The sequence below is a fragment of the Oncorhynchus kisutch genome, linkage group LG12 (assembly GCF_002021735.2).
Source record: "Oncorhynchus kisutch isolate 150728-3 linkage group LG12, Okis_V2, whole genome shotgun sequence".
NCBI classification, from domain to species: domain Eukaryota; kingdom Metazoa; phylum Chordata; class Actinopteri; order Salmoniformes; family Salmonidae; genus Oncorhynchus; species Oncorhynchus kisutch.
This window is the reverse complement of record NC_034185.2, coordinates 57,985,015-58,011,717: the sequence shown is the minus strand read 5'-3', so window position 1 is coordinate 58,011,717 and position 26,703 is coordinate 57,985,015. Positions and strand designations below refer to the sequence as shown.

The 26,703-nt window shown below is 43.0% G+C and overlaps 1 protein-coding gene across 1 annotated transcript in view; it reads right to left on the bottom strand.

Annotated features, from left to right (window-relative positions):
- The window catches only part of LOC109901304 (FRAS1-related extracellular matrix protein 2), a 59,493-nt gene that overhangs the window by 9,542 nt on the left and 23,248 nt on the right, over positions 1-26,703 (bottom strand). The window contains exons 4-19 of the mRNA XM_031837900.1: positions 23,843-24,073; positions 23,346-23,471; positions 21,530-21,781; positions 15,030-15,179; positions 12,972-13,181; positions 5,972-6,169; positions 5,511-5,675; positions 5,128-5,310; positions 4,227-4,357; positions 3,033-3,191; positions 2,304-2,607; positions 1,998-2,129; positions 1,451-1,782; positions 950-1,142; positions 532-636; positions 111-238 (exon numbers count right to left, since the gene is read on the bottom strand). Of these exons, the coding sequence (XP_031693760.1) occupies positions 111-238; positions 532-636; positions 950-1,142; positions 1,451-1,782; positions 1,998-2,129; positions 2,304-2,607; positions 3,033-3,191; positions 4,227-4,357; positions 5,128-5,310; positions 5,511-5,675; positions 5,972-6,169; positions 12,972-13,181; positions 15,030-15,179; positions 21,530-21,781; positions 23,346-23,471; positions 23,843-24,073 (2,999 nt within the window). The remainder of the gene's footprint in view (positions 1-110; positions 239-531; positions 637-949; positions 1,143-1,450; positions 1,783-1,997; positions 2,130-2,303; positions 2,608-3,032; positions 3,192-4,226; positions 4,358-5,127; positions 5,311-5,510; positions 5,676-5,971; positions 6,170-12,971; positions 13,182-15,029; positions 15,180-21,529; positions 21,782-23,345; positions 23,472-23,842; positions 24,074-26,703) is intronic.

Here is a 26,703-nt window from a genome sequence, read left to right as displayed (position 1 = left end):
ACAGTGAAGTCTTGTCTCTCGCTCATCGCAATATCTACCGTGCAGCTCGTGGCCACGTCATATCGCTGAGTCTACTTTTAAGACAGACAATGATCAAGATGGCAGCTCACAGCGAAGTCAGAGATGAAGCTCCACTGCTGCATGGGCTGGTTGTAGGTGGGCTCAGTTCTGATCAGGGCCAGGGTGAAGGTCAGGCCAGAGAGGTCAGCACACATCACCATGGACGACAGAGTGGTTCCTGGAAACACACAGTCAAACCTCTCTTTAATCTCACACATACATCTTAAGACCGGCGTTGTACTGTATGTCGAAGTTCAAAATGAACGCACCTCGTTGTAAGGTATACACATTTTACATTGTTGACGGTAGTTTTATTCTTACTGAAAAGGGTAATGTCATGTTGACATTTGGCAGAACAACCCTTAAGACAGTTCCATTCTAATAGCGGTACAGGATCTGGGTCACAGTGCAACCCAATAGGAGAGAAAGCTATACAATCACCCTATCGGGGGGGGGGGGGGTGCGTAATACCTGGGTGGGACATGACAAACTGTCCCCTGAAGCGGGCCTCAGTCTTGAAGTTGACCACCAGACGTCCCTCCTCGTTGATCCTCATGCTGGTGGGGTACATGGATCCTATAGGGACACAGTTACATCATAACAGGGTTATTGTCCACCTCTATCATTCACTGGTGAAATAATGCATAAGACATTATTTACATTTTAGTCATTTAGCAGACACTCTTATCCAGAGTGACTTACAGGAGCAATTAGGGGTAAGTGCCTTGCTTAAGGGCACATCGACAGATTTTCACCTCGTCACCTCGGAGATTCTAATCAAATGTGCCTGCAGACTATTAATTATACAGGTATTAACAGAGTAATACTGCAAGTCATCCACCTCACTTTAGTACTTAAAATAGCCAACAGTGGGCCGAATTGGCTGTACCTTGTAGTTCAGCCTCCGGCGGGCTGCCGATTCCATCCTGCCACAAGATAGCGGTGTCGTACACAAAGGTGAGCTTGAGCTCTGACTGCAGGTCAAAGTGCTGCCATCCTCCCACGGCGACGGGGGAATGGAAGACGTAGGACACATAGAGAGGCACGCGCAGAGTCACATAGGACTGGACCAGGTTCAGCACCTAGAGGAAGAGCAACACAGAGATACATAGTCAGGGTCACCTTCAACTGTACCTGGATCAGCATATACCACAGTACAAAACAGAAGGATAGGAACACTTCAGAGCATTCAAGCATGAAAGGTCACATAGAGGGAATTTAACACAGAGGGAATTTCAAAATGTCTACTTTCAACTTGACAGATTAGTGAAAAAACAACGGCAGCAGACTGAGTAATCGAGAGTTGCACACAGAGAACAGCCAGCGTGTCTGTGTGTGTGTGTGTTTGCATCAGTGCATATGTGTGTATGTCTCTCTCTCTCTCCAGTACCTGTCCATCCGTCCCGATAGAACCTCCACAGGTGGTGAGCAGCTCGGACATGTCGTAGTAACTATTAAACTCCCACAGACAAGCCTCCAGATTCAGGTTCCTGTAGAATCTCAGGCTGTTGGTGGAGCGCATGTCGGCGCTGTACTGGTAGGGCGATGTCTCGCCGATGATCTCAGGGTTCTTGGTGGCGTCGGTGATGAAGCCGTGGCCCGTCTGGATCTCGTTGAAGTCCAGTAGGTTGGAGCAGCGGTGGTTGCCCACGCGCGTGCCGTCCGGAGACAGGGTCAGCTCGAAGTTGGACAGGGGCCGCGTAGAGATGACCGGTAACATGCCTGAGGAGAATAGGGGTGAGAGAGAGACGGTTTCAATACATCATCAATCAATTGCAACATTTATAAATCCTTTAATGACCTGGTAACTTTTTACCCTTGACAACTGATCTTGAATCAGTTATTTCTAACTCAGTCCAATTGTCATCGATCGTTAGCTAAACAATCAAACTGACTTTAGACCAGTAAGTAAGGACATGACAGAGCCTGTTACTCACCGTCCATGTGCGGCATGTTGACAGTGAGTTTGATGAGGTTGGGGAAGTCAGGGTCGTCAGGGCCGGTGTAGCGGATCTTAGCAGAGAAGGGCTCAGCTCCCACCGTGCCAGAGATACGTGGTTGACACAGACCTACACAGACACACGAGACATATTATTGTCGGATAGACAATCGTCCTTGAACTCTCCATCACAAGGCCTACGTAACTCTGTCCTAATAAGGACATATAACAGATGTCATCAACAGTCATGAAGGTTGATGTCACTGAACTCTGAAGTCTCCCCCCCCTCCCAGTTTCCACTCACCCTCCTCCTTGCTGACCACCAGGATGGGACTGGACAGCTCCAGACCAGCATCCCCGTTCGTATTGAACGCCCGGGCAGCACACTGGACTCTCGACCCAGCCTGGAAGTAGATGGAGTCCAGGGTGATGGACTTAGTGTTGGTGAAGAAGGTGTTGGTGTCCACCTCTCTCAGGGGCGAGGTGACCCCGTCCGACCCGCTGGGGGCGCTGACCAGCCAGCGGTACTGGGTCAGGGTGTCGTTGATGCTCTCCGCCGTGCAGATGGAGCCCGTCTTGTCAAAGTCGTGGTATTTGGGGTTGCAGGCCTGCAGGTGAGGGAGGGGCCACAGATACGTGAGATTATGGCATATGTAATAGGACGATACACAGTCATCTTGTAAACCGCGCTTTACGAGGCTATATGCAATGCTATATCGGTAATATGTATTTGAGAATACACGTGTACATTTGTTTACGCCGGTGAACGGGTCTCATGTTTAGGATTCAGTCAGAACTGGAGAAAGCATTTCAATGGGAAACGGATTGATTTTCCACTTAAACAACAGGTTTTGAAACTATGAAACACAAAGACCTTCAGTTTGAAGCCTCGGCTTTCTGGACTGGATGAAAGTATTCCGACCTTGTCGCTAGCTTTACATGTTTAAACACCTGGATATAAGGTGTGTGTGTCTGTGTGTCTAGGGGGTTGCATTCTGCGTGTGTGTGTCTGGGCCCTGTGGCCACCACTCACCGTCACACAGACGATGGGGTAGCCAGTAGAGGGGTGAGGGTTGTCCCTGGCGCGGGCCGTGTCATCGTACATTAGCAGGGACACCACAGTAGGCACAGCCGGGAAGGTGACATCTGCCACGCTGTCCATCTCCTCGATGTACACAATTGCCTTACTCATCTGATGAACGGGAGAGAGAGATTCAAAACACCATTCCATGGGTATAGTACACTTTATGGTGTTCTACATTGTAAACTTGGACGTTTGAGAAGGTGGAGTCCTCCTTAGAACAGCATATTTGTAATACCAAAGGAGAAAAGTGAGTTAAAGTGAGCGTACACCTCTAGCATTATTTGTGTCAGGTTAGTGGTATGGTACAGTACATGCCTGGGATGCCACATAGCTGTGTTTATAGGTCACACTGCTCTGTGGGTTGACTTGAGGGACATTCTCATAGCATGGACTCAACCAGGAAGTCTTTTATAATAGCTGGTGATTTGGGTGCTGGGGCCGCTGACAGTGGCAGCTGCTGCCTGGCTATTTGTGTGTTCATGTGTGTGTGTGCATGCCTTGAGACCCGCTGAGGGTATTTATATGGTGTGTGTGTGTGTGTGTCTCGGTGGGTGATCTAGGTGGGTGTCAGCAGCATACCACCCTGCATCTCATTGCTGGCTTGCCTCTGAAGCTAAGCAGTTAAGCAGGGTTGGTCCTGGATGGGAGACCAGATTCTGCTGGAAGTGGTGTTGGAGGGCCAGTAGGAGGCAGTTTTTCCTCTGGTCTAAAATAAAGAAGATCCCAATGCCCCAGGGCAGTGATTGGGGACATTGCCCTGTGTAGGGTGCCATCTTTCGGATGGGACGTTAAACAGTGTCCTGACTCTCTGTGGTCACTAAAGATCCCATGGCAATTATTGTAAGAGTAGGGGTGTTAACCCTGGTGTCCTGGCTAAATTCCCAATCTGGCCCTCATACCATCATGGTCACCTAATCATCCCCAGCTTCCAATTGGCACATTCATCTCACCTGTAACTATTCCCCAGGTTGTTGCTGTAAATGAGAATGTGTTCTCAGTCAACTGACCTGGTAAAATAAGGGTTAAATAAATGCATAAAGTGTGTGTGTGTGTGTGTGTGTGTGTGTGTGTGTGTGTGTGTGTGTGTGTGTGTGTGTGTGTGTGTGTGTGTGTGTGCGTGTGATCCCATGCCCTCAGTCTTACCTGCATCTCTGCGACCATGTACTCATCAGGTTTCATGTGGACAACGAAGGCTTCTCTCATCTCTCTCTGGCCGTCATACAGGATCTGCACCTCCACAAAGTGTTCTGTCTCGCCCTCCTTGAACTCCACATCTTGAGAGACACACACAAGGTTAAACAAGAGCTTAATAAGGATCTCTATTAAAAATGTATCAGGTCGTTTTTGGTGTGAATGGGTTATACACGACGATGCCCATCACAGTATGACAACAATGGCTGTATAGGGGCAGAGTCAGTAATCAGAAAACAGATTAATGCTGAGAATTTAAAATGTCTGTCAAACAAGAAACATATCATTGCAAAGTTAAACAAACCATACAACTCTCCGACAATGACTACTTTTACCAATTTACACAGAAAATTTTACAAAAAACAAATTTACAGTGGACATTATGTTCAGTGGACATTATTAAATGTCATCCTTGTGCATAGAGTCATATGGTTTATTTTACTTTGCAATCATAGTTTTTTTTTTTGACATCCATTTTAAAGCGTCAAATCTAAATCTTAGCATCATTCTGTTACTGTGGTAAGGCCCATTCTCTCATATGGTTCTGTTCTAACGCCCATACTAGCATCCCACTTAGAATGAAGCAATGTTTTGGACAATCTAAGAGGGATGTTAGAGTGGATATTGGAACGTAGACTACAGTTCCTGTATGTGTACTCACCCTCCGACAGCAGGTTGTAGTCCTCTCTGGACGTTAGGGTTAGTTATGTCTGTGTTACATGATTAAACTATATAATAACTTAATGGTAGGACTCACCCTCCGACAGCAGGTTGTAGTCCTCTCTGGACGTTAGGGTTAGTTATATCTGTGTTACATTATTAAACTATACAATAACTTAATGGTAGGACTCACCCTCCGACAGCGGGTTGTAGTCCTCTCCGGAGGTGGCTGACCCGTCCTTGGTGTGGACCCTGACCAGGGAGACCTTGGAGGTGTCTCCTAGCCTCAGGATAGGGATCTTCACCACGGCTGTCTCCCCCTGGATCTGGGGCTCCCGTACACTGTACTTTATCTCACTGAAACGGATGATGGGCTCTGAGGAGAGAGAATACGGTTACTCCCGATACAAAACAGAACAAACTACTGACTCTAACTCTCTAGAGACTGAATCAAATAATTAATTAAACAGAGTGTTTTGGCATTTAATTTGTAATACTTTGTTAGATAGATCAATACAATGTAGCCCGATGTTCGGTGTGGTAGATATCTCTCCGTGTTCCTTGGGTAAAGCTTACTGTCTTTCTCGTCAGTAATGGTGACCACCGCCTCGCTCTGTTCCCCTGTGGAGGCTCCGAAGGGTGACTTGCTCTTGGGCGTTCCCAGGACCAGACGGAACTCCTCGTCCTCCTCGTATAGGTTATCATCCACCAGGTTCACCACACACTCCTTCTCACTCTCCCCTGTGGGACAGACGGACACAGAGTTAACACATAGAAATATGGGGGGTTGGCATATAAAAAGACATTGAGAGAGAGAAGGGGTAGAGCTAGGGAAGGAGGGAGAGAGAGAGAGAGGGTGAAGAGGGAGAGAAGGAGATAGGAGGAAGGGAGAGGGAGAGAGAGACAGAGAAAGGGAGAGAGAGAGAGAAACAGAGAGAGTAAGAGAAGGGAGAGAGAGAGAGGGGTGAAGAGGGAGAGAAGGAGAGAGAGAAAGGGAGAGAGAGAGAGAAACAGAAAGAGAGAGAGACCGGGGTTACCTGGGAAGAAGGTGATGAGTGACCCGTCCGTGTTGGGCCTCTCATCATAATCCATCATGACCTGGGCAGAGCCCTGGCGGGTGTAGCAGCGCACCGTAGACCTGTGACTGATGTCTCCACTACGATACACTACGGCCTTCATCTCCCCGTCTGCCTCATCCACCTTATAGGCAGCATCCTTGAACTGAACCTTGGGCACTGGAATGATAAGTAGATTTGAATTAGGCTCTGAAGAGAACAGAATACTACTTATCAATACTGTGGTTTTCTAGTAGCTCAAAATTATTTTCATGGCTTCTGCATAGGGAGCATAGTTTAATTTTCTCATTGCTCACTGACTAAATGTGCCTTAGACAGTCATCTCAAAGCTACTTTTATGTGGATAACAAAACACAAACAATTCATACAAGGAGAAAAGCTAAAACAGTGGTTATGTTAACTCTAAAACAGTGGTTATGTTAACACTAAAACAGTGGTTATGTTAACGCTAAAACAGTGGTTATGTTAACACTAAAACAGTGGTTATGTTAACACTAAAACAGTGGTTATGTTAATGCTAAAACAGTGGTTAACACTAAAACAGTGGTTATGTTAACACTAAAACAGTGATTATGTTAACACTAACACAGTGGTTATGTTAACTCTAAAACAGTGGTTATGTTAACACTAACACAGTGGTTATGTTAACTCTAAAACAGTGGTTATGTTAATGCTAAAACAGTGGTTATGTTAACACTAACACAGTGGTTATGTTAACTCTAAAACAGTGGTTATGTTAACACTAACACAGTGGTTATGTTAACTCTAAAACAGTGGTTATGTTAACACTAACACAGTGGTTATGTTAACACTAACACAGTGGTTATGTTAACTCTAAAACAGTGGTTATGTTAATGCTAAAACAGTGGTTATGTTAACACTAAAACAGTGGTTAACACTAAAACAGTGGTTATGTTAACGCTAAAACAGTGGTTATGTTAACACTAAAACAGTGGTTAATGCTAAAACAGTGGTTATGTTAACTCTAAAACAGTGGTTATGTTAACGCTAAAACAGTGGTTATGTTAACACTAAAACAGTGGTTAACACTAAAACAGTGGTTATGTTAACGCTAAAACAGTGGTTATGTTAACACTAAAACAGTGGTTAATGCTAAAACAGTGGTTATGCTAACACTAAAACAGTGGTTATGTGAGCACTAAAACAGTGGTTATGTTAGCACTAAAACAGTGGTTATGTTAACGAACGCTAAAACAGTGGTTAACACTAAAACAGTGGTTATGTTAGCGCTAAAACAGTGGTTATGTTAGCACTAAAACAGTGGTTAACACTAAAACAGTGGTTATGTTAACGCTAAAACAGTGGTTATGTTAACACTAAAACAGTGGTTATGTTAACACTAAAACAGTGGTTATGTTAACACTAAAACAGTGGTTATGTTAACGCTAAAACAGTGGTTATGTTAACACTAAAACAGTGGTTATGTTAACTCTAAAACAGTGGTTATGTTAACACTAAAACAGTGGTTATGTTAACGCTAAAACAGTGGTTATGTTAACACTAAAACAGTGGTTATGTTAATGCTAAAACAGTGGTTAACACTAACACAGTGGTTATGTTAACTCTAAAACAGTGGTTATGTTAACACTAACACAGTGGTTATGTTAACTCTAAAACAGTGGTTATGTTAATGCTAAAACAGTGGTTATGTTAACACTAACACAGTGGTTATGTTAACTCTAAAACAGTGGTTATGTTAACACTAACACAGTGGTTATGTTAACTCTAAAACAGTGGTTATGTTAACACTAACACAGTGGTTATGTTAACACTAACACAGTGGTTATGTTAACTCTAAAACAGTGGTTATGTTAATGCTAAAACAGTGGTTATGTTAACACTAAAACAGTGGTTATGTTAACACTAAAACAGTGGTTAACACAAAAACAGTGGTTATGTTAACGCTAAAACAGTGGTTATGTTAACACTAAAACAGTGGTTAACACTAAAACAGTGGTTATGTTAACGCTAAAACAGTGGTTATGTTAACACTAAAACAGTGGTTAACGCTAAAACAGTGGTTATGTTAACTCTAAAACAGTGGTTATGTTAACACTAACACAGTGGTTATGTTAACTCTAAAACAGTGGTTATGTTAACACTAACACAGGGGTTATGTTAACTCTAAAACAGTGGTTATGTTAACACTAACACAGGGGTTATGTTAACTCTAAAACAGTGGTTATGTTAATGCTAAAACAGTGGTTATGTTAACACTAAAACAGTGGTTAACACTAAAACAGTGGTTATGTTAACGCTAAAACAGTGGTTATGTTAACACTAAAACAGTGGTTAATGCTAAAACAGTGGTTATGTTAACACTAAAACAGTGGTTAACACTAAAACAGTGGTTATGTTAACGCTAAAACAGTGGTTATGTTAACACTAAAACAGTGGTTATGTTAACTCTAAAACAGTGGTTATGTTAACACTAAAACAGTGGTTATGTTAACGCTAAAACAGTGGTTATGTTAACACTAAAACAGTGGTTATGTTAATGCTAAAACAGTGGTTAACACTAACACAGTGGTTATGTTAACTCTAAAACAGTGGTTATGTTAACACTAACACAGTGGTTATGTTAACTCTAAAACAGTGGTTATGTTAATGCTAAAACAGTGGTTATGTTAACACTAACACAGTGGTTATGTTAACTCTAAAACAGTGGTTATGTTAACACTAACACAGTGGTTATGTTAACTCTAAAACAGTGGTTATGTTAACACTAACACAGTGGTTATGTTAACTCTAAAACAGTGGTTATGTTAACACTAACACAGTGGTTATGTTAACTCTAAAACAGTGGTTATGTTAACACTAACACAGTGGTTATGTTAACACTAACACAGTGGTTATGTTAACTCTAAAACAGTGGTTATGTTAATGCTAAAACAGTGGTTATGTTAACACTAAAACAGTGGTTAACACTAAAACAGTGGTTATGTTAATGCTAAAACAGTGGTTATGTTAACACTAAAACAGTGGTTAACACTAAAACAGTGGTTATGTTAACGCTAAAACAGTGGTTATGTTAACACTAAAACAGTGGTTAACGCTAAAACAGTGGTTATGTTAACTCTAAACAGTGGTTATGTTAACACTAACACAGTGGTTATGTTAACTCTAAAACAGTGGTTATGTTAACACTAACACAGGGGTTATGTTAACTCTAAAACAGTGGTTATGTTAATGCTAAAACAGTGGTTATGTTAACACTAAAACAGTGGTTAACACTAAAACAGTGGTTATGTTAACGCTAAAACAGTGGTTATGTTAACACTAAAACAGTGGTTAACGCTAAAACAGTGGTTATGTTAACACTAAAACAGTGGTTAACACTAAAACAGTGGTTATGTTAACTCTAAAACAGTGGTTATGTTAACGCTAAAACAGTGGTTATGTTAACACTAAAACAGTGGTTAACACTAAAACAGTGGTTATGTTAACGCTAAAACAGTGGTTATGTTAACACTAAAACAGTGGTTAACACTAAAACAGTGGTTATGTTAACGCTAAAACAGTGGTTATGTTAACACTAAAACAGTGGTTAACGCTAAAACAGTGGTTATGCTAACACTAAAACAGTGGTTATGTGAGCACTAACACAGTGGTTATGTTAACACTAAAACAGTGGTTAACGCTAAAACAGTGGTTATGCTAACACTAAAACAGTGGTTATGTGAGCACCAAAACAGTGGTTATGTTAGCACTAAAACAGTGGTTATGTTAACACTAAAACAGTGGTTATGTTAACTCTAAAACAGTGGTTATGTTAACACTAAAACAGTGGTTATGTTAACACTAAAACAGTGGTTATGTTAATGCTAAAACAGTGGTTAACACTAACACAGTGGTTATGTTAACTCTAAAACAGTGGCTATGTTAACACTAACACAGTGGTTATGTTAACTCTAAAACAGTGGTTATGTTAATGCTAAAACAGTGGTTATGTTAACACTAACACAGTGGTTATGTTAACTCTAAAACAGTGGTTATGTTAACTCTAAAACAGTGGTTATGTTAATGCTAAAACAGTGGTTATGTTAACACTAAAACAGTGGTTAACACTAAAACAGTGGTTATGTTAACGCTAAAACAGTGGTTATGTTAACACTAAAACAGTGGTTAACACTAAAACAGTGGTTATGTTAACGCTAAAACAGTGGTTATGTTAACACTAAAACAGTGGTTAACGCTAAAACAGTGGTTATGTTAACTCTAAAACAGTGGTTATGTTAACACTAACACAGTGGTTATGTTAACTCTAAAACAGTGGTTATGTTAACACTAACACAGGGGTTATGTTAACTCTAAAACAGTGGTTATGTTAATGCTAAAACAGTGGTTATGTTAACACTAAAACAGTGGTTAACACTAAAACAGTGGTTATGTTAACGCTAAAACAGTGGTTATGTTAACACTAAAACAGTGGTTAACGCTAAAACAGTGGTTATGTTAACACTAAAACAGTGGTTAACACTAAAACAGTGGTTATGTTAACTCTAAAACAGTGGTTATGTTAACGCTAAAACAGTGGTTATGTTAACGCTAAAACAGTGGTTATGTTAACACTAAAACAGTGGTTAACACTAAAACAGTGGTTATGTTAACGCTAAAACAGTGGTTATGTTAACACTAAAACAGTGGTTAACGCTAAAACAGTGGTTATGTTAACACTAAAACAGTGGTTAACACTAAAACAGTGGTTATTTTAACTCTAAAACTGTGGTTATGTTAACACTAACACAGTGGTTATGTTAACTCTAAAACAGTGGTTATGTTAACGCTAAAACAGTGGTTATGTTAACACTAAAACAGTGGTTAACACTAAAACAGTGGTTATGTTAACGCTAAAACAGTGGTTATGTTAACACTAAAACAGTGGTTAACGCTAAAACAGTGGTTATGCTAACACTAAAACAGTGGTTATGTGAGCACTAACACAGTGGTTATGTTAACACTAAAACAGTGGTTAACGCTAAAACAGTGGTTATGCTAACACTAAAACAGTGGTTATGTGAGCACTAAAACAGTGGTTATGTTAGCACTAAAACAGTGGTTATGTTAGCACTAAAACAGTGGTTAACACTAAAACAGTGGTTATGTTAGCGCTAAAACAGTGGTTATGTTAGCACTAAAACAGTGGTTATGTTAACGCTAAAACAGTGGTTATGTTAGCACTAAAACAGTGGTTATGTTAACACTAAAACAGTGGTTATGTTAAAACTAAAACAGTGGTTATGTTAACACTAACACAGTGGTTATGTTAGCGCTAAAACAGTGGTTATGTTAGCACTAAAACAGTGGTTAACACTAAAACAGTGGTTATGTTAACGCTAAAACAGTGGTTATGTTAACACTAAAACAGTGGTTATGTTAGCGCTAAAACAGTGGTTATGTTAACGCTAAAACAGTGGTTATGTTAGCACTAAAACAGTGGTTATGTTAACACTAAAACAGTGGTTATGTTAAAACTAAAACAGTGGTTATGTTAACACTAACACAGTGGTTATGTTAGCGCTAAAACAGTGGTTATGTTAACACTAAAACAGTGGTTAACACTAAAATAGTGGTTAACACTAACACAGTGGTTATGTTAGCGCTAAAACATTGGTTATGCTAACACTAAAACAGTGGTTATGTTAACACTAAAACAGTGGTTATGTTAGCGCTAAAACAGTGGTTATGTTAGAGCTAAAACAGTGGTTAACACTAAAACATTGGTTATGTTAACTCTAAAACAGTGTTTAACGCTAAAACAGTGGTTATGTTAGAGCTAAAACAGTGGTTAACGCTAAAACAGGGGTTATGTTGGAGCTAAAACAGAGGTTAACGCTAAAACACTGGTTATGCTAACACTAAAACATTGGTTATGCTAACACTAAAACAGTGGTTATGTTAATGCCAAAAAACAATGGTTATGTTAATGCTAAAACAGTGGTTATGTTAATGCTAAAACAGTGGTTATGCTAACACTAAAACAGTGGTTATGCTAACACTAAAACAGTGGTTATGTTAACGCTAAAACAGTGGTTATGTTAGAGCTAAAACTGTGGTTAACACTAAAACAGTGGTTAACACTAAAACAGTGGTTAACGCTAAAACAGTGGTTATGTTAGAGCTAAAACAGTGGTTAACACTAAAACAGTGGTTATGTTAGAGCTAAAACAGTGGTTAACACTAAAACAGTGGTTATGTTAGAGCTAGAACAGTGGTTAACACTAATACAGTGGTTATGTTAGAGCTAAAACAGTGGTTATGTTAACGCTAAAACAGTGGTTATGTTAATGCTAAAACAGTGGTTATGTTAGAGCTAAAACAGTGGTTATGTTAGAGCTAAAACAGTGGTTAACACTAAAACAGTGGTTATGTTAACACTAAAACAGTGGTTATGTTAGAGCTAAAACAGTGGTTATGTTAGAGCTAAAACAGTGGTTATGTTAGAGCTAAAACAGTGGTTATGTTAACGCTAAAATAGTGGTTAACACTAAAGCAGTGGTTAACTCTAAAACAGTGGTTATGTCAGAGCTAAAACAGTGGTTATGTTAGAGCTAAAACAGTGGTTATGTTAGAGCTAAAACAGTGGTTATGTTAACGCTAAAATAGTGGTTAACACTAAAACAGTGTGTGAAAAAGTGTGTGTGTCTGTATAATTCATGATCAGTGACAGTATCATTAACAATGATGGTGGTCTTGCTGGGGGCTATATATGTACAAGTGTGGGGATGTGTTACAGAGTGTGTATAACTCACGGTCAGTAACAGTATCATTAATAGTGATGGTGGTCTTGCTGGGGACTATATATCTACATGTGTGGGGATGTGTTACAGAGTGTGTATAACTCACGGTCAGTAACAGTATCATTAATAGTGATGGTGGTCTTGCTGGGGACTATATATCTACATGTGTGGGGATGTGTTACAGAGTGTGTATAACTCACGGTCAGTAACAGTATCATTAATAGTGATGATGGTCTTGCTGGGCTCTCCCAGCACAGCGTTCATGGGCATCCTCAGCACCAGGTCAAAGGTTTCCGGCCCCTCCAGCTCCGGCTGACCCAGGTCATCCAGGATGGTCACTCTGAATGTCTGCATGGTCACCCCGGGGGCAAAGTCCAGGTTACGGCTGATGCCCACGTAGTCTAGGCCGGCTGGCAGGGGGACACGGGGAACGTAGAAATAGAACATTACACATATATCTTTATGGAGAGAGAGTCAGTAAGGGCATTGGAATACTACCATAACAGAGAAAGAGATGACACCGGAATGTTTGAGAAATATTAGGAACGATTGGGAATTCTGTGTAATTACACTGATAGAGAGATTGTGAATAATGTGAAAACAGAGATTGAGGGGCTCCAAGGGAATTGTAAATACTGTGACACATACAGTGGCTTGCGAAATAATTCACCCCCCTTGCCATTTTTCCTATTTTGTTGCCTTACAACCTATAATTAAAATAGATTTTTTGGGGGGGATTTGTATCATTTGATTTACACAACATGCCTACCACTTTGAAGATACAAAATATGTTTTATTATGAAACAAACAAGAAATAAGACAAAAACCTGAAACTTGAGCGTGCATAACTATTCACCCCCCCAAAGTCTATACTTTGTAGAGCCACCTTTTGCAGCAATTACAGCTGAAAGTCTCTTGGGGTATGTCTCTATAAGCTTGGCACATCTAGCCACTGGGATTTTGCCCATTCTTCAAGGCAAAACTGCTCCAGCTCCTTCAGGTTGCATGGGTTCCGCAATCTTTAAGTCATACCACAGATTCTCAATTGGATTGAGGTCTGGGCTTTGACTAGGCCATTCCAAGACATTTCAATGTTTTCCCTTAAACCACTCAAGTGTTGCTTTAGCAGTATGCTTAGGGTCATTGTCCTGCTGGAAGGTGAACCTCCGTCCCAGTCTCAAATCTCTGGAAGTCTGACACAGGTTTCCCTCAAGAATTTCCCTGTATTTAGCGCCATCCATCATTCCTTCAATTTTGACCAGTTTCAAAAACATTCCCAAAGCATGATGCTGCCACCACCATGCTTCACTGTGGGGATGGTGTTCTCTGGGTTATGAGAGGTGTTGGGTTTGCGCTAGACATAGCGCTTTCCTTGATGGCCAAAAAGTGAAATTCTATTCTCATCTGACCAGAGTACCTTCTTCCATATGTTTGGGGAGTCTCCCACATGCCTTTTGGCGAACACCAAACGTGTTTGCTTATTTCTTTCTTTAAGCAATGGCTTTTTTCTGGCCACTCTTCCATAAAGCCCAGCTCTGTGGAGTGTACGGCTTGAAGTGGATAGATACTCCAATCTCCGCTATGGAGCTTTGCAGCTCCTTCAGGGTTATCTTTGGTCTCGTTGTTGCCTCTCTGATTAAGGCCTTCTCTTGGCAGGTTTGTTGTAGTGCCATATTCTTTCCATTTTTTATAATGGATTTAATGGTGCTCCGTGGATGTTCGAAGTTTCAGATTTTTTTTTATAACCCAACCCTGATCTGTATTTCTCCACAACTTTATCCCTGACCTGTTTGGATAGCTCCTTGGTCTTAATAGTGACGCTTGCTTGGTGGTGCTACAGACTCTGGGGCCTGCAACACCACTAAGAACAGGTGTATATATACTGAGATCATGTGACACTTAGATTGTACACAGGTGGAATTTATTTAACTAATTGTGTGACTTCTGAAGGTAATTGGTTGCACCAGATCTTCTTCAGGGGCTTCGTAGCAAAGGGGGTGAATATATATGTACGCACCACTTTTCCTTTATATATATATATATATATATGTATTCTTTTTTAGAATTTTTTGAAAAAGTAATTTTTTTCATTTCATTTCACCAATTTTGACTATTTTGTGTATGTCCATTACATTACATTTAAATTACAGGTTCTAATGCAACAAAATAGGAAAAACTTTTGCAAAGCACTGTATTCTGGAAATGCTACACCACAAAGAGGATAGGAATAATAGATCTAACATTCACGTTCTTCTGACCTTCAGCAGAGACGGGGTCACTCTTCCTGGAGCGGACGGTCACTGTGGCCGTCTTGGAGAGGTCAGTGCCAGTCCTCCAGACCCTGACCTCCACATAGCCTGAACTCTCATCCACAATGTAATCTAGTTCTCCGAAATACAGAGAGGGCTCTGTGTGTTAGAGGGAGAAAGAGAGATATGGGGGAGGGTGGGGAGAGAGAGAGAGGTCAGGTCAGTATATTACATCTTACAGATATGAACATTAAGCTACAAACATGTGGTTTCAATTAAGGATGTCTTTGGGGAAGAAGCTGTCATGGGATAATCCACATTTCTTGTCTGAACTCTGCTTGTCAGATACAGTTGGTACGGCTGACGGGGTCATCCCCCTCTTTCCCTCTCTTTCCAGGAAGAGACCTGTCGCCCCACTCATCCCTTCATCATCCTCCCCTCATCGAGGCCAGACAGTGTCGTCTGAACTCAGTGCCAGAGGTCTACAGTGCACACCTGAAAAGCCAGGTAGAAATGGTGGATAAGTGAAAGGGGGATGAGTTGGGGGGAGAAGAGGGATGGGATGTCCACCTTGTCTGATGACAGTAGCACTGATAAGAGGGAGGAGACGGGGGAGGCAGCACAGACAGGAGGATCTCTCTACCTCTCCCTCTCTGAGTAATAGACTAGAGGAAAGGAATGCATATCCTTGGAACACACAGCGGATTAATTTCTCTACACCCCTCTATAACAGCCAGACTGATCATCACTGACAAGCTACCGCTGTCTACTGTCCACCCCTCTATAACAGCCAGACTGATCATCACTGACAAGCTACCGCTGTCTACTGTACACCCCTCTATAACAGCCAGACTGATCATCACTGACAAGCTACTGCTGTCTACTGTCCACCCCTCTATAACAGCCAGACTCATCATCACTGACAAGCTACCGCTGTCTACTGTACACCCCTCTATAACAGCCAGACTCATCATCACTGACAAGCTACTGCTGTCTACTGTACACCCCTCTATAACAGCCAGACTGATCATCACTGACAAGCTACCGCTGTCTACTGTCCACCCCTCTATAACAGCCAGACTGATCATCACTGACAAGCTACCGCTGTCTACTGTCCACCCCTCTATAACAGCCAGACTCATCATCACTGACAAGCTACCGCTGTCTACTGTACACCCCTCTATAACAGCCAGACTGATCATCACTGACAAGCTACTGCTGTCTACTGTCCACCCCTCTATAACAGGCAGACTCATCATCACTGACAAGCTACCGCTGTCTACTGTACACCCCTCTATAACAGCCAGACTGATCATCACTGACAAGCTACCGCTGTCTACTGTACACCCCTCTATAACAGCCAGACTGATCATCACTGACAAGCTACCGCTGTCTACTGTCCACCCCTCTATAACAGCCAGACTCATCATCACTGACAAGCTACCGCTGTCTACTGTACACCCCTCTATAACAGCCAGACTCATCATCACTGACAAGCTACTGCTGTCTACTGTCCACCCCTCTATAACAGCCAGACTGATCATCACTGACAAGCTACTGCTGTCTACTGTCCACCCCTCTATAACAGCCAGACTGATCATCACTGACAAGCTACTGCTGTCTACTGTCCACCCCTCTATAACAGCCAGACTGATCATCACTGACAAGCTACCGCTGTCTACTGTACACCCCTCTATAACAGCCAGACTGATCATCACTGACAAGCTACTGCTGTCTACTGTACACCCCTCTATAACAGCCAGACTCATCATCACTGACAAGCTACTGCTGTCTACTGTACATCCACTAAAGAGGTTGATCTATAATTGAGCTTTCTGCCACTTCTATAAGGGACAGATACAATATTGTGACACTCGTGATTATTTAGTCTATAGCTGGATAAAATAGTAAAAGTAAGACATGGAGAATAGGAAGTATGTACACATTTAACTGACTGTTAGGTGAAGAGGATTTTAAGAGGTGGTCGAGATGTCCTGCCGCAGTCAGACAACCACCGCTGACCCGCTAAAACTTGGCTTACTCTCAATGCCTCTCAATCACCAGAGATACTGTTTAGTAACAGGGGTGGCTGGTTAGGGGGAAGGAGAAATGGCAATCACTAAAGGATCACTGAGAAGGAAGAGCCAGACTAATAACAATGAAGCCTAATGCTGGCCGGGGTCCCAACCACAGGTTTGCTCAGCCAGGGAGATGGGTTTGCACGCACACACGCACACGCACACACACACACACACACACACACACACACACACACACACACACACACACACACACACACACACACACACACACACACACACACACACACACACACACACACACACACACACACAGTGTTGTCACTTTAGATATCAGGACCCACCAAGAAGTTTGTGGCACAATGGAGGAATGGATCTTTACATTGAGAAGACATCTCCTCTTGTCGCCTGGAGATCATGTCTGGGAATGCACGCTGATTACTTAGACATAACGTTTCCATTGTACTCCAAATTACAGGGTGGGGAGTGTAGCCCAGACTGTGAGTGTGTCTGTCATTAGAACAAACCAGTTAGGGAAATGAATGAGCTCTGAAGGGTGGGAGAGAGGAAGGAGAGGAGGAGGAAGGAGAGGAGGAGGAGGAGGAGAGAAGTGCAAGAGGAGAAGAAGAGGAATGGCTCAGAGAGACAACTAAAGAGAGATAAATGACTCATTCAGTCAGAGTGGATGGGGAGGACTGGAGTGGCCTCATATTCAGAAAGTAAATCACTTGAACACTAAGGGGCAGTTTCCCAGACACAGATTAAAGGCTGATTTTCATGATTTTTCTGTGTTTTCTATATATTTCCACACTTTGATTTTGGAATAATACTGTGAAATAGCTGTTAGTGTAAGAGCTGTTTGAAAAGGCCGCCTGAAATTTCAGCCTGTTTTGGTGGGATGGAGTTTTGGCCTTCCATGGTGACATCACCATATGGTAATAAGAAAGAGATTTCTAAACCTCTCTACCAGTAACGGCTCATTTTCAGTTTTCCCCTTCCCACTCAGACCACTCCCAGACATTCCTAGAAAAGTTCTTGCTTGAGAAATGACCCTTTGCTAAGAAGCAATTTTTGTGTATTTTTGTCCATTTTAATTTAAAACAATCACGGTGAGGTAATTCATTCTTTCCCAGTAATGATTTGATATTGAGATGAAAACGGCTGCATTGGACCTTTAAGACTGGTCCTGGATTAACAATCATTATCAATGGAAAATCTCAGTTGAATGTGCTTCTTGGTTTACCTGTGTCCAAGAAACAAACACATCTCCTTTTTCTCATCTAAAGCCTATGGGTGATATTTGACGTACATGCAAACGAAAAGAGGGAACATTTATGTCGATATGATATATGTTGCACTTTCTTTTTTTCTTCTTTTTTTTAAACTTCCAGAGCATCCTTGAAGTTGTAAACAAACCATCACCATCACCCCCATCTCAGATAACAGCTACACAATTAAAACAAAAATGGAGGCTGAACGCCATCAAACAGGAGCCGGAGGAAAAACATGCCTGTCATTTGACATTCCTCTCCCACAAACCCCTGTTTCCCCACCTGCCTCTTGGCCCCTGCAACACAAAGGGAAGCCCTCTGTTTTCCCGCAGCTCCACTGAACGGTGGAGTTGGAGGAGTGTCTCAGAACAAAACACGTTCAGAGAGCTCTTTTATGTGTCATGACAGAGGGTTGTCCAGTGTAGTTAAGACTGGAGTTTCTATTCTATTCTATTTTCTCTCTTCCCAGTTCTACCACCTGTTACTAGAAGTATAGGATTGTAGAACAGATGGAGTGTGTAGTCAGGGGTAGAGCGAGAGGAGGGAGCAGGGAGGAGGGGAAGGACAGGGCAAAGAGAGGGGAGTCAAGACAAACATGTGGTTAGAGGTGCTTTTGTCTTGGGTTGAGTGTGTTTGTGTCTGTCTGTGTGTGGCTTTGGGGAATGGTACCATCCATGAGTGGACCTGTAGTGGAATAGATTACACATAGAGACCAGTGGTTACAGTAAAGAAGGGCATCACACGTTCTGGAGGATCCCCAGCACCCGGCCTCTGAGTTATGGTGTTGATGATTGCTGGAGGATCCCCAGCACCCGGCCTCTGAGTTATGGTGTTGATGATGGCTGGAGGATCCCCAGCACCCGGCCTCTGAGTTATGGTGTTGATGGTAGCTGGAGGATCCCCAGCACCCGGCCTCTGAGTTATGGTGTTGATGATTGCTGGAGGATCCCCAGCACCCGGCCTCTGAGTTATGATGTTGATGATGGCTGGAGGATCCCCAGCACCCGGCCTCTGAGTTATGGTGTTGATGATTGCTGGAGGATCCCCAGCACCCGGCCTCTGAGTTATGGTGTTGATGATGGCTGGAGGATCCCCAGCACCCGGCCTCTGAGTTATGGTGTTGATGGTGGCTGGAGGATCCCCAGCACCCGGCCTCTGAGTTATGGTGTTGATGATGGCTGGAGGATCCCCAGCACCCGGCCTCTGAGTTATGGTGTTGATGATGGCTGGAGGATCCCCAGCACCCGGCCTCTGAGTTATGGTGTTGATGATGGCTGGAGGATCCTCAGCACCTGGCCTCTGAGTTATGGTGTTGATGATGGCTGGAGGATCCCCAGCACCCGGCCTCTGAGTTATGGTGTTGATGGTGGCTGGAGGATCCCCAGCACCCGGCCTCTGAGTTATGGTGTTGATGATGGCTGGAGGAGCCCCAGCACCCGGCCTCTGAGTTATGGTGTTGATGATGGCTGGAGGATCCCCAGCACCCGGCCTCTGAGTTATGGTGTTGATGATGGCTGGAGGATCCCCAGCACCCGGCCTCTGAGTTATGGTGTTGATGATGGCTGAAGGATCCCCAGCACCCGGCCTCTGAGTTATGGTGTTGATGATGGCTGGAGGATCCCCAGCACCCGGCCTCTGAGTTATGGTGTTGATGGTGGCTGGAGGATCCCCAGCACCTGGCATCTGAGTTATGGTGCTGATGATGGCTAGAGGATCCTCAGCACCCGGCCTCTGAGTTATGGTGTTGATGATGGCTGGAGGATCCTCAGCACCCGGCCTCTGAGTTATGGTGTTGACGGTGGCTGGAGGATCCTCAGCACCTGGCCTCTGAGTTATGGTGTTGATGGTAACACTCTCACCAAAGAGGCTTCACTAGGCTTTGTACAGTCCTACAGTCTACATGCTCTCACAAGCCCTACTGTAGTTCCTATGTGGCACAGTTGTTTTTTGTTGTTGATAAACCAACTTCTAACCACATCTTTCCTGCCTCTCTTCTCTCCTTTCATCTACTCTTTGGCACCAGCTCTCTCTCTCTTTCAGTCTCCTGTCTTTCCTCTTTACCTTAGTGCTTCTGGCATGGCTGCATCAATTGTTCCTTTATTCTACCTCACTAACAGGAGAACAAAGTGTGAAGCAAAGTAATGCTATTGATACGTGTCTATCGTCAGTGAAAAGTAATGACCCTGTTATCAGTTCAATAGTGTTGTATCTAGTTGCACGACTCCATGTGTTTTCAGCGACTGTGTTGAATACTAGACAACTGCTGGGAGATCAAATGATAATAAATCAATCTGGATGAAAGGGTTTGGTTGCTAAGGCATCACAGGTGCACACTGACATACAACACACAGCACAGACAGAGACACACAAAAACCCAGAGACAAAGACACACACACACACACACACACACACACACACACACACACACACACACACACACACACACACACACACACACACACACACACACACACACACACACACACACACACACACACACACACACACACACACACACACCTGTACACCTGTAAATTGTAACTGGGCACATCAAAGTGTCTTGGGCAACAGTTAAGCCCTCTTAACAAACATAGAGGGAGTCGTATCATTATTATTGGCCCATGGGATATCCCAGGAAGTCATATCATTAGGAGTGGCCAATAGGAAGTCATATCATTAGGAGTGGCCAATAGGAAGTCCCAAGAAATCATAGAGAAAAGCTGAGAGGAACAGGGTTCATAAAGGGTTATTCTGCTGTCCCCATAGGATAAACATTTTTGGTTCTAGGTAGAACCCACTGTGGAAGGGTTCTACATGCAACCCAAAAGAGTTCTACCCGGAACCAAACTTTTTTATTAAAGGGTTATCCTATGGGGACAGCCGAAGAACCCTTTTAGGTTATAGATCACATTTCTAAAAAAAAGAGTGTACCCCTGTTCACTGAACCCAAGAGACTGGGGGGTCGAATAGGAAGTAATTCTGATACTGGTAGAGTTTCCTTTATAGTCAATATAGTAAAGGGTCAGGAATCATTGAGTCTGTTGCCATTGACAAGTAGCATTCAAGTTGACTTGAACCTGTGTGTTGAACTATTTGAGCTAGAGTTTCAAGTAGGGTTTAATGACAATTAACTGACCTCTGTATTCAACAGGTGACTATAGATGCCACCACCCACCATACGCCCAACAACCCCACTCACCATCGTCGCTGTCGGCCAGGATGGTGACCTTCGCACTGGGGAAGGTGGCTCCCACCTGGCCACCCATGGGCATGCTGAGGGTCACGTTGAAGCTCTCTTCCTCCTCATAGAGCGAATCGTCGATGATGATGATGCGGCAGGGCTTCTCCCTCTGGTCCTTGTCGAAGCGGAGCACGCTGGTGTGGTCCTCGGGACGCGTGATGTAGTCGCTGTAGGAGAGGACCGTGCTGGGGATGGTGCCCGTCGCACTGGCTGTTGGGAAAAGGAGTTCAGGGGTCAATGGTTAAGGGTCAATAGAAGAATGACAGGCAGTTGTAGGGGAAGGAGAGTTGTTTTATGTTACAATATATCTACAGTGCATTCGGAAAGCATTCAGACCCATTGACTTTTTCCACATTTTGTTATGTTACAGCCTTATTCTAAAATGGATTAAATATTTTTTCCCCCTCATCAATCTACACACAATATCCCATAATGACAAACCAAAAACTGAAATATCACATTTATATACGTTTTTTTACCCTTTACTCAGTACTTTGTTGAAGCACCTTTGGCAGCCATTACTGCCTCGAGTCTTCTTGGGTATGATGCTACAAGCTTGGCACACCTATATTTAGGGAGTTTGTCCCATTCTTCTCTGCAGATCCTCTCAAGCTCTGTCTGGTTGGATGGGGAGTGTCACTGCACAGCTATTTTCAGGTCTCTCCAGAGATGTTCGATTGGGTTCAAGTCCGGGCTCTGGCTGGGCCACTCAAGGACATTCAGAGACTTGTCCCAAAGCCACTCCTGCGGTGTCTTGGCTGTGTGCTTAGGGTCGTTGTCTTGTTGGAAGGTGAACCTTTGCCCCAGTCTGAGGTCCGGAGTGCTCTGTACTTTGCTCCATTTATCTTTCCCTCAATCCTGACTAATCTCCCAGTCCCTGCTGCTGGAAAACATCCCCACAGCATGATGCTGCCACCACCATGCTTCACCGTAGGGATGGTGCCAGGTTTCTTCCAGACGTGACGCTTGGCATTCAGGTCAAAGAGTTCAATTTTGATTTCATCAGACCAGAGAATCTTGTTTCTCATGGTCTGAGAGTCCTTTAGGTGCCTATTGCCAAACTCCAAGCGGGCTGTCATGTGCCTTTTACTGAGGAGTGGCTTCCGTCTGGCCACTCTACCATAAAGACCTGATTGGTGGAGTGCTGCAGAGATGGTTGTCCTTCTGGAACTCTGAAGCTCTTTCAGAGTGACCATCGGGTTCTTGGTCACCTCCCTGACCAAGGCCCTTCTCCCCTGATTGCTCAGTCTTGGTGGTTCCAAACTTATTCTATTTAAGAATGATGGAGGCCACTGTGTTCTTGGGTACCCTTCCCCAGCTCTGTGCTTTGACACAATCCTGTCCTGGAGCTCTACTGAAAATTCCTTCGACCTCATGGTTTGGTTTTTGATTTGACATGCACTGTCTACTGTGGGAACTTATATAGACAGGTGTGTGCCTTTCCAAATCATGTCTAATCAATTGAATTGACCACAACTGCACTCCAATCAAGTTGTAGAAACATCTCAAGGATGATCAATGGAAACAGGATTTACTTGAGCTCAATTTCGAGTCTCATAGCAAAGGGTCTGAATACTGAATAAGCTATTTCTGTTTGTTTTTTTAATTACAATTCAAAAAATCAGTTTTTTCATTATGGGGTATTGTGTGTTGATTGATTATTAATATTTTTGATTCATTTTAGAAAAAGGTTGTAATGTAACAAAATGTGGAAAAATGTATTTAATCTTTGTAAAAACCCATGTATTTGAATGATATATTTGAATGTATTCACCTTGCTGGGTGTAGCAAACGACCATGAGTTCCTGGCTGAGGTCTCCAGAGCGGCGAACAGGCACCAGCAGCTCCCCAATGTCCTCCTCTATCTTATACTCTGCCTGGGGGATGAACACCGTGGACTCTGCAGAGGAAAGAGGGAGAAACCATAGAATTCAGAATTAGAATAGTAATTTAATAGGATCTCTATGGGAGAAACACAGAGGATAGGCCATAGAGAACAAGAGAAGAAGAGTTTACAAGCCCAGGTGAGTCTCTACTTATTTGATCCATGCATATTTGCTGCGGTCATCAAATTGCCCAACAATGTAACAATAATCATGATCTGATTCGGAATCTTAAATGAAGGATACAATAATATTTTTTCATGTGTCAATCCATGTAAATGAATGTAGCCTTTCCAATTGACTTAAAGCCTGTCTACTATTCATAAAGGACTTCATGTCGGAGGGCAAATCAAACAGACAATCTGCAGATAAGGCCGTTCATTCTTACCATCACCAGGGTCCACTATCTCCACAGTGGCTGTATCGGGGTACTCCAGCACGGCCATGACAGGCTCCGACAGCTGGATCTCAAAGGTCTCGCTGGTCTCAAACTCCTGGTCCGTGAAGATCTTCACCCTCCAGGTGGCCACTGTCTGGCCTGGGTTGAACTGGACCTGCTTCTGGGCCTTGCCCCGGAAGTCCTTGTCCTTCTCCGCCGTGCCATCCTTGGTGGTGATGCCTGAATAGAACCATATCGAACTGAACTAAATAGAACCTAATTTAATTACATTTAATTGGAATTTAGCTGAGGTAAGCTGAGCTGAACTGAACCTAATTGAACTGAATAGCTTTATAATAATGGCACGTAGCACTGTGTCGTTTGTAGGGCCTCAGAGGATGTGAGATGACTGCAGGTTGACTGTGATTTATAGACTGTAGTTGCCTGGTTAGCTCTCATTGTCTGTCTTTGTTCATATTTGCCCACTACTGCATCGTCAAAGACAACTGTAAATATAGGAGCCTATGTATAAAAGCTTGTGTGTTGGATGTAGCCAAACAGACAAGCATGTTGACATGACCTTATGACCTCTATGAGGAAGGTCTATCTGACCCCTCAATCAAACTAGGTTTTTCACCAGCGAGACAGGAAATGGGTCATCAGTCAAACAGGAACACACACAGGGCAGCTTGATAACCAGGGGGTCTGTTTTATTCTTAGGCTTCTTCTAATGGCAGGGTAATAACAGACAAATACACTCAATGAAGACCCTTAAAGGGCCAATCAGTCTTTTAACACAATGACAGTTTAATAGGTCCTGCTTTCTGAATAGTCTCTCCACTGACATTTGCATTTTTTCGAAGTACCCCTAGTCAGAGTTGATGGTGGTGGGTGATTGAAATATTTACACCCCATTAGGGATAAAATAGTGGCAATTTAAAACTACCTTTATCTGAATGGCAAGCAGAGAAAACAATGGGAGAAATGTACTAACTCAGCTATATCACTTGGGGGATGAACCAACGAAGTGCAAACCAGTTCCAACAGGATCTACCATGGTACACTCTTAGAAAAAGGGTTCCAAAAGGGTTCTTCAGCTGTCCCTATAAGAGAACCCGTTTTGGTACCTGGTTCTACCTGGCACCAAAAGGGTTTGATACCTGCAATAAAAAGGGTTGGGACAGCCGAATAACCCTTTATGGTTCTAGATAGCACCTTTTTTTGTCCACGCCCTTGGTGTCGGCTAATGGGGATCCTAATAAATCAAAAATCAAACTAATATACTATAGATCTGATGTAAATCCTGTTCAAGACTTTCAGTACCATAGACATAGAATCTCCATGTCAGCCATATTGCATGTACCCATGAGTATTCTGTAAAATGACTGAGGAGCTTTGTACCCATTGTATTCATTCTATTTCTATGTTTAGAGGTAAATACTGCTAATTTATTTATTATTTATTTATTTACCTTTATTTAACCAGGTAGGCAAGTTGAGAACAAGTTCTCATTTACAATTGCGACCTGGCCAAGATAAAGCAAAGCAGTTCGACAGATAAAACGACACAGAGTTACACATGGAGTAAAAACAAACATACAGTCAATAATGCAGTATAAACAAGTCTATATACAATGTGAGCAAATGAGGTGAGAAGGGAGGTAAAGGCAAAAAAGGCCAAGATGGCAAAGTAAATACAATATAGCAAGTAAAATACTGGAATGGTAGTTTTGCAATGGAAGAATGTGCAAAGTAGAAATAAAAAAAATAATGGGGTGCAAAGGAGCAAAATAAATAAATAAATTAAAATTAAATACAGTTGGGAAAGAGGTAGTTGTTTGGGCTAAATTATAGGTGGGCTATGTACAGGTGCAGTAATCTGTGAGCTGCTCTGACAGTTGGTGCTTAAAGCTAGTGAGGGAGATAAGTGTTTCCAGTTTCAGAGATTTTTGTAGTTCGTTCCAGTCATTGGCAGCAGAGAACTGGAAGGAGAGGCGGCCAAAGAAAGAATTGGTTTTGGGGGTGACTAGAGAGATATACCTGCTGGAGCGTGTGCTACAGGTGGGAGATGCTATGGTGACCAGCGAGCTGAGATAAGGGGGGACTTTACCTAGCAGGGTCTTGTAGATGACATGGAGCCAGTGGGTTTGGCGACGAGTATGAAGCGAGGGCCAGCCAACGAGAGCGTACAGGTCGCAATGGTGGGTAGTATATGGGGCTTTGGTGATAAAACGGATTGCACTGTGATAGACTGCATCCAATTTGTTGAGTAGGGTATTGGAGGCTATTTTGTAAATGACATCGCCAAAGTCGAGGATTGGTAGGATGGTCAGTTTTACAAGGGTATGTTTGGCAGCATGAGTGAAGGATGCTTTGTTGCGAAATAGGAAGCCAATTCTAGATTTAACTTTGGATTGGAGATGTTTGATATGGGTCTGGAAGGAGAGTTTACAATCTAACCAGACACCTAAGTATTTGTAGTTGTCCACGTATTCTAAGTCAGAGCCGTCCAGAGTAGTGATGTTGGACAGGCGGGTAGGTGCAGGCAGCGATCGGTTGAAGAGCATGCATTTAGTTTTACTTGCATTCAAGAGCAATTGGAGGCCACGGAAGGAGAGTTGTATGGCATTGAAGCTTGCCTGGAGGGTTGTTAACACAGTGTCCAGAGAAGGGCCAGAAGTATACAGAATGGTATCGTCTGCGTAGAGGTGGATCAGGGACTCACCAGCAGCAAGAGCGACCTCATTGATGTATACAGAGAAGAGAGTCGGTCCAAGAATTGAACCCTGTGGCACCCCCATAGAGACTGCCAGAGGTCCGGACAGCAGACCCTCCGATTTGACACACTGAACTCTATCAGAGAAGTAGTTG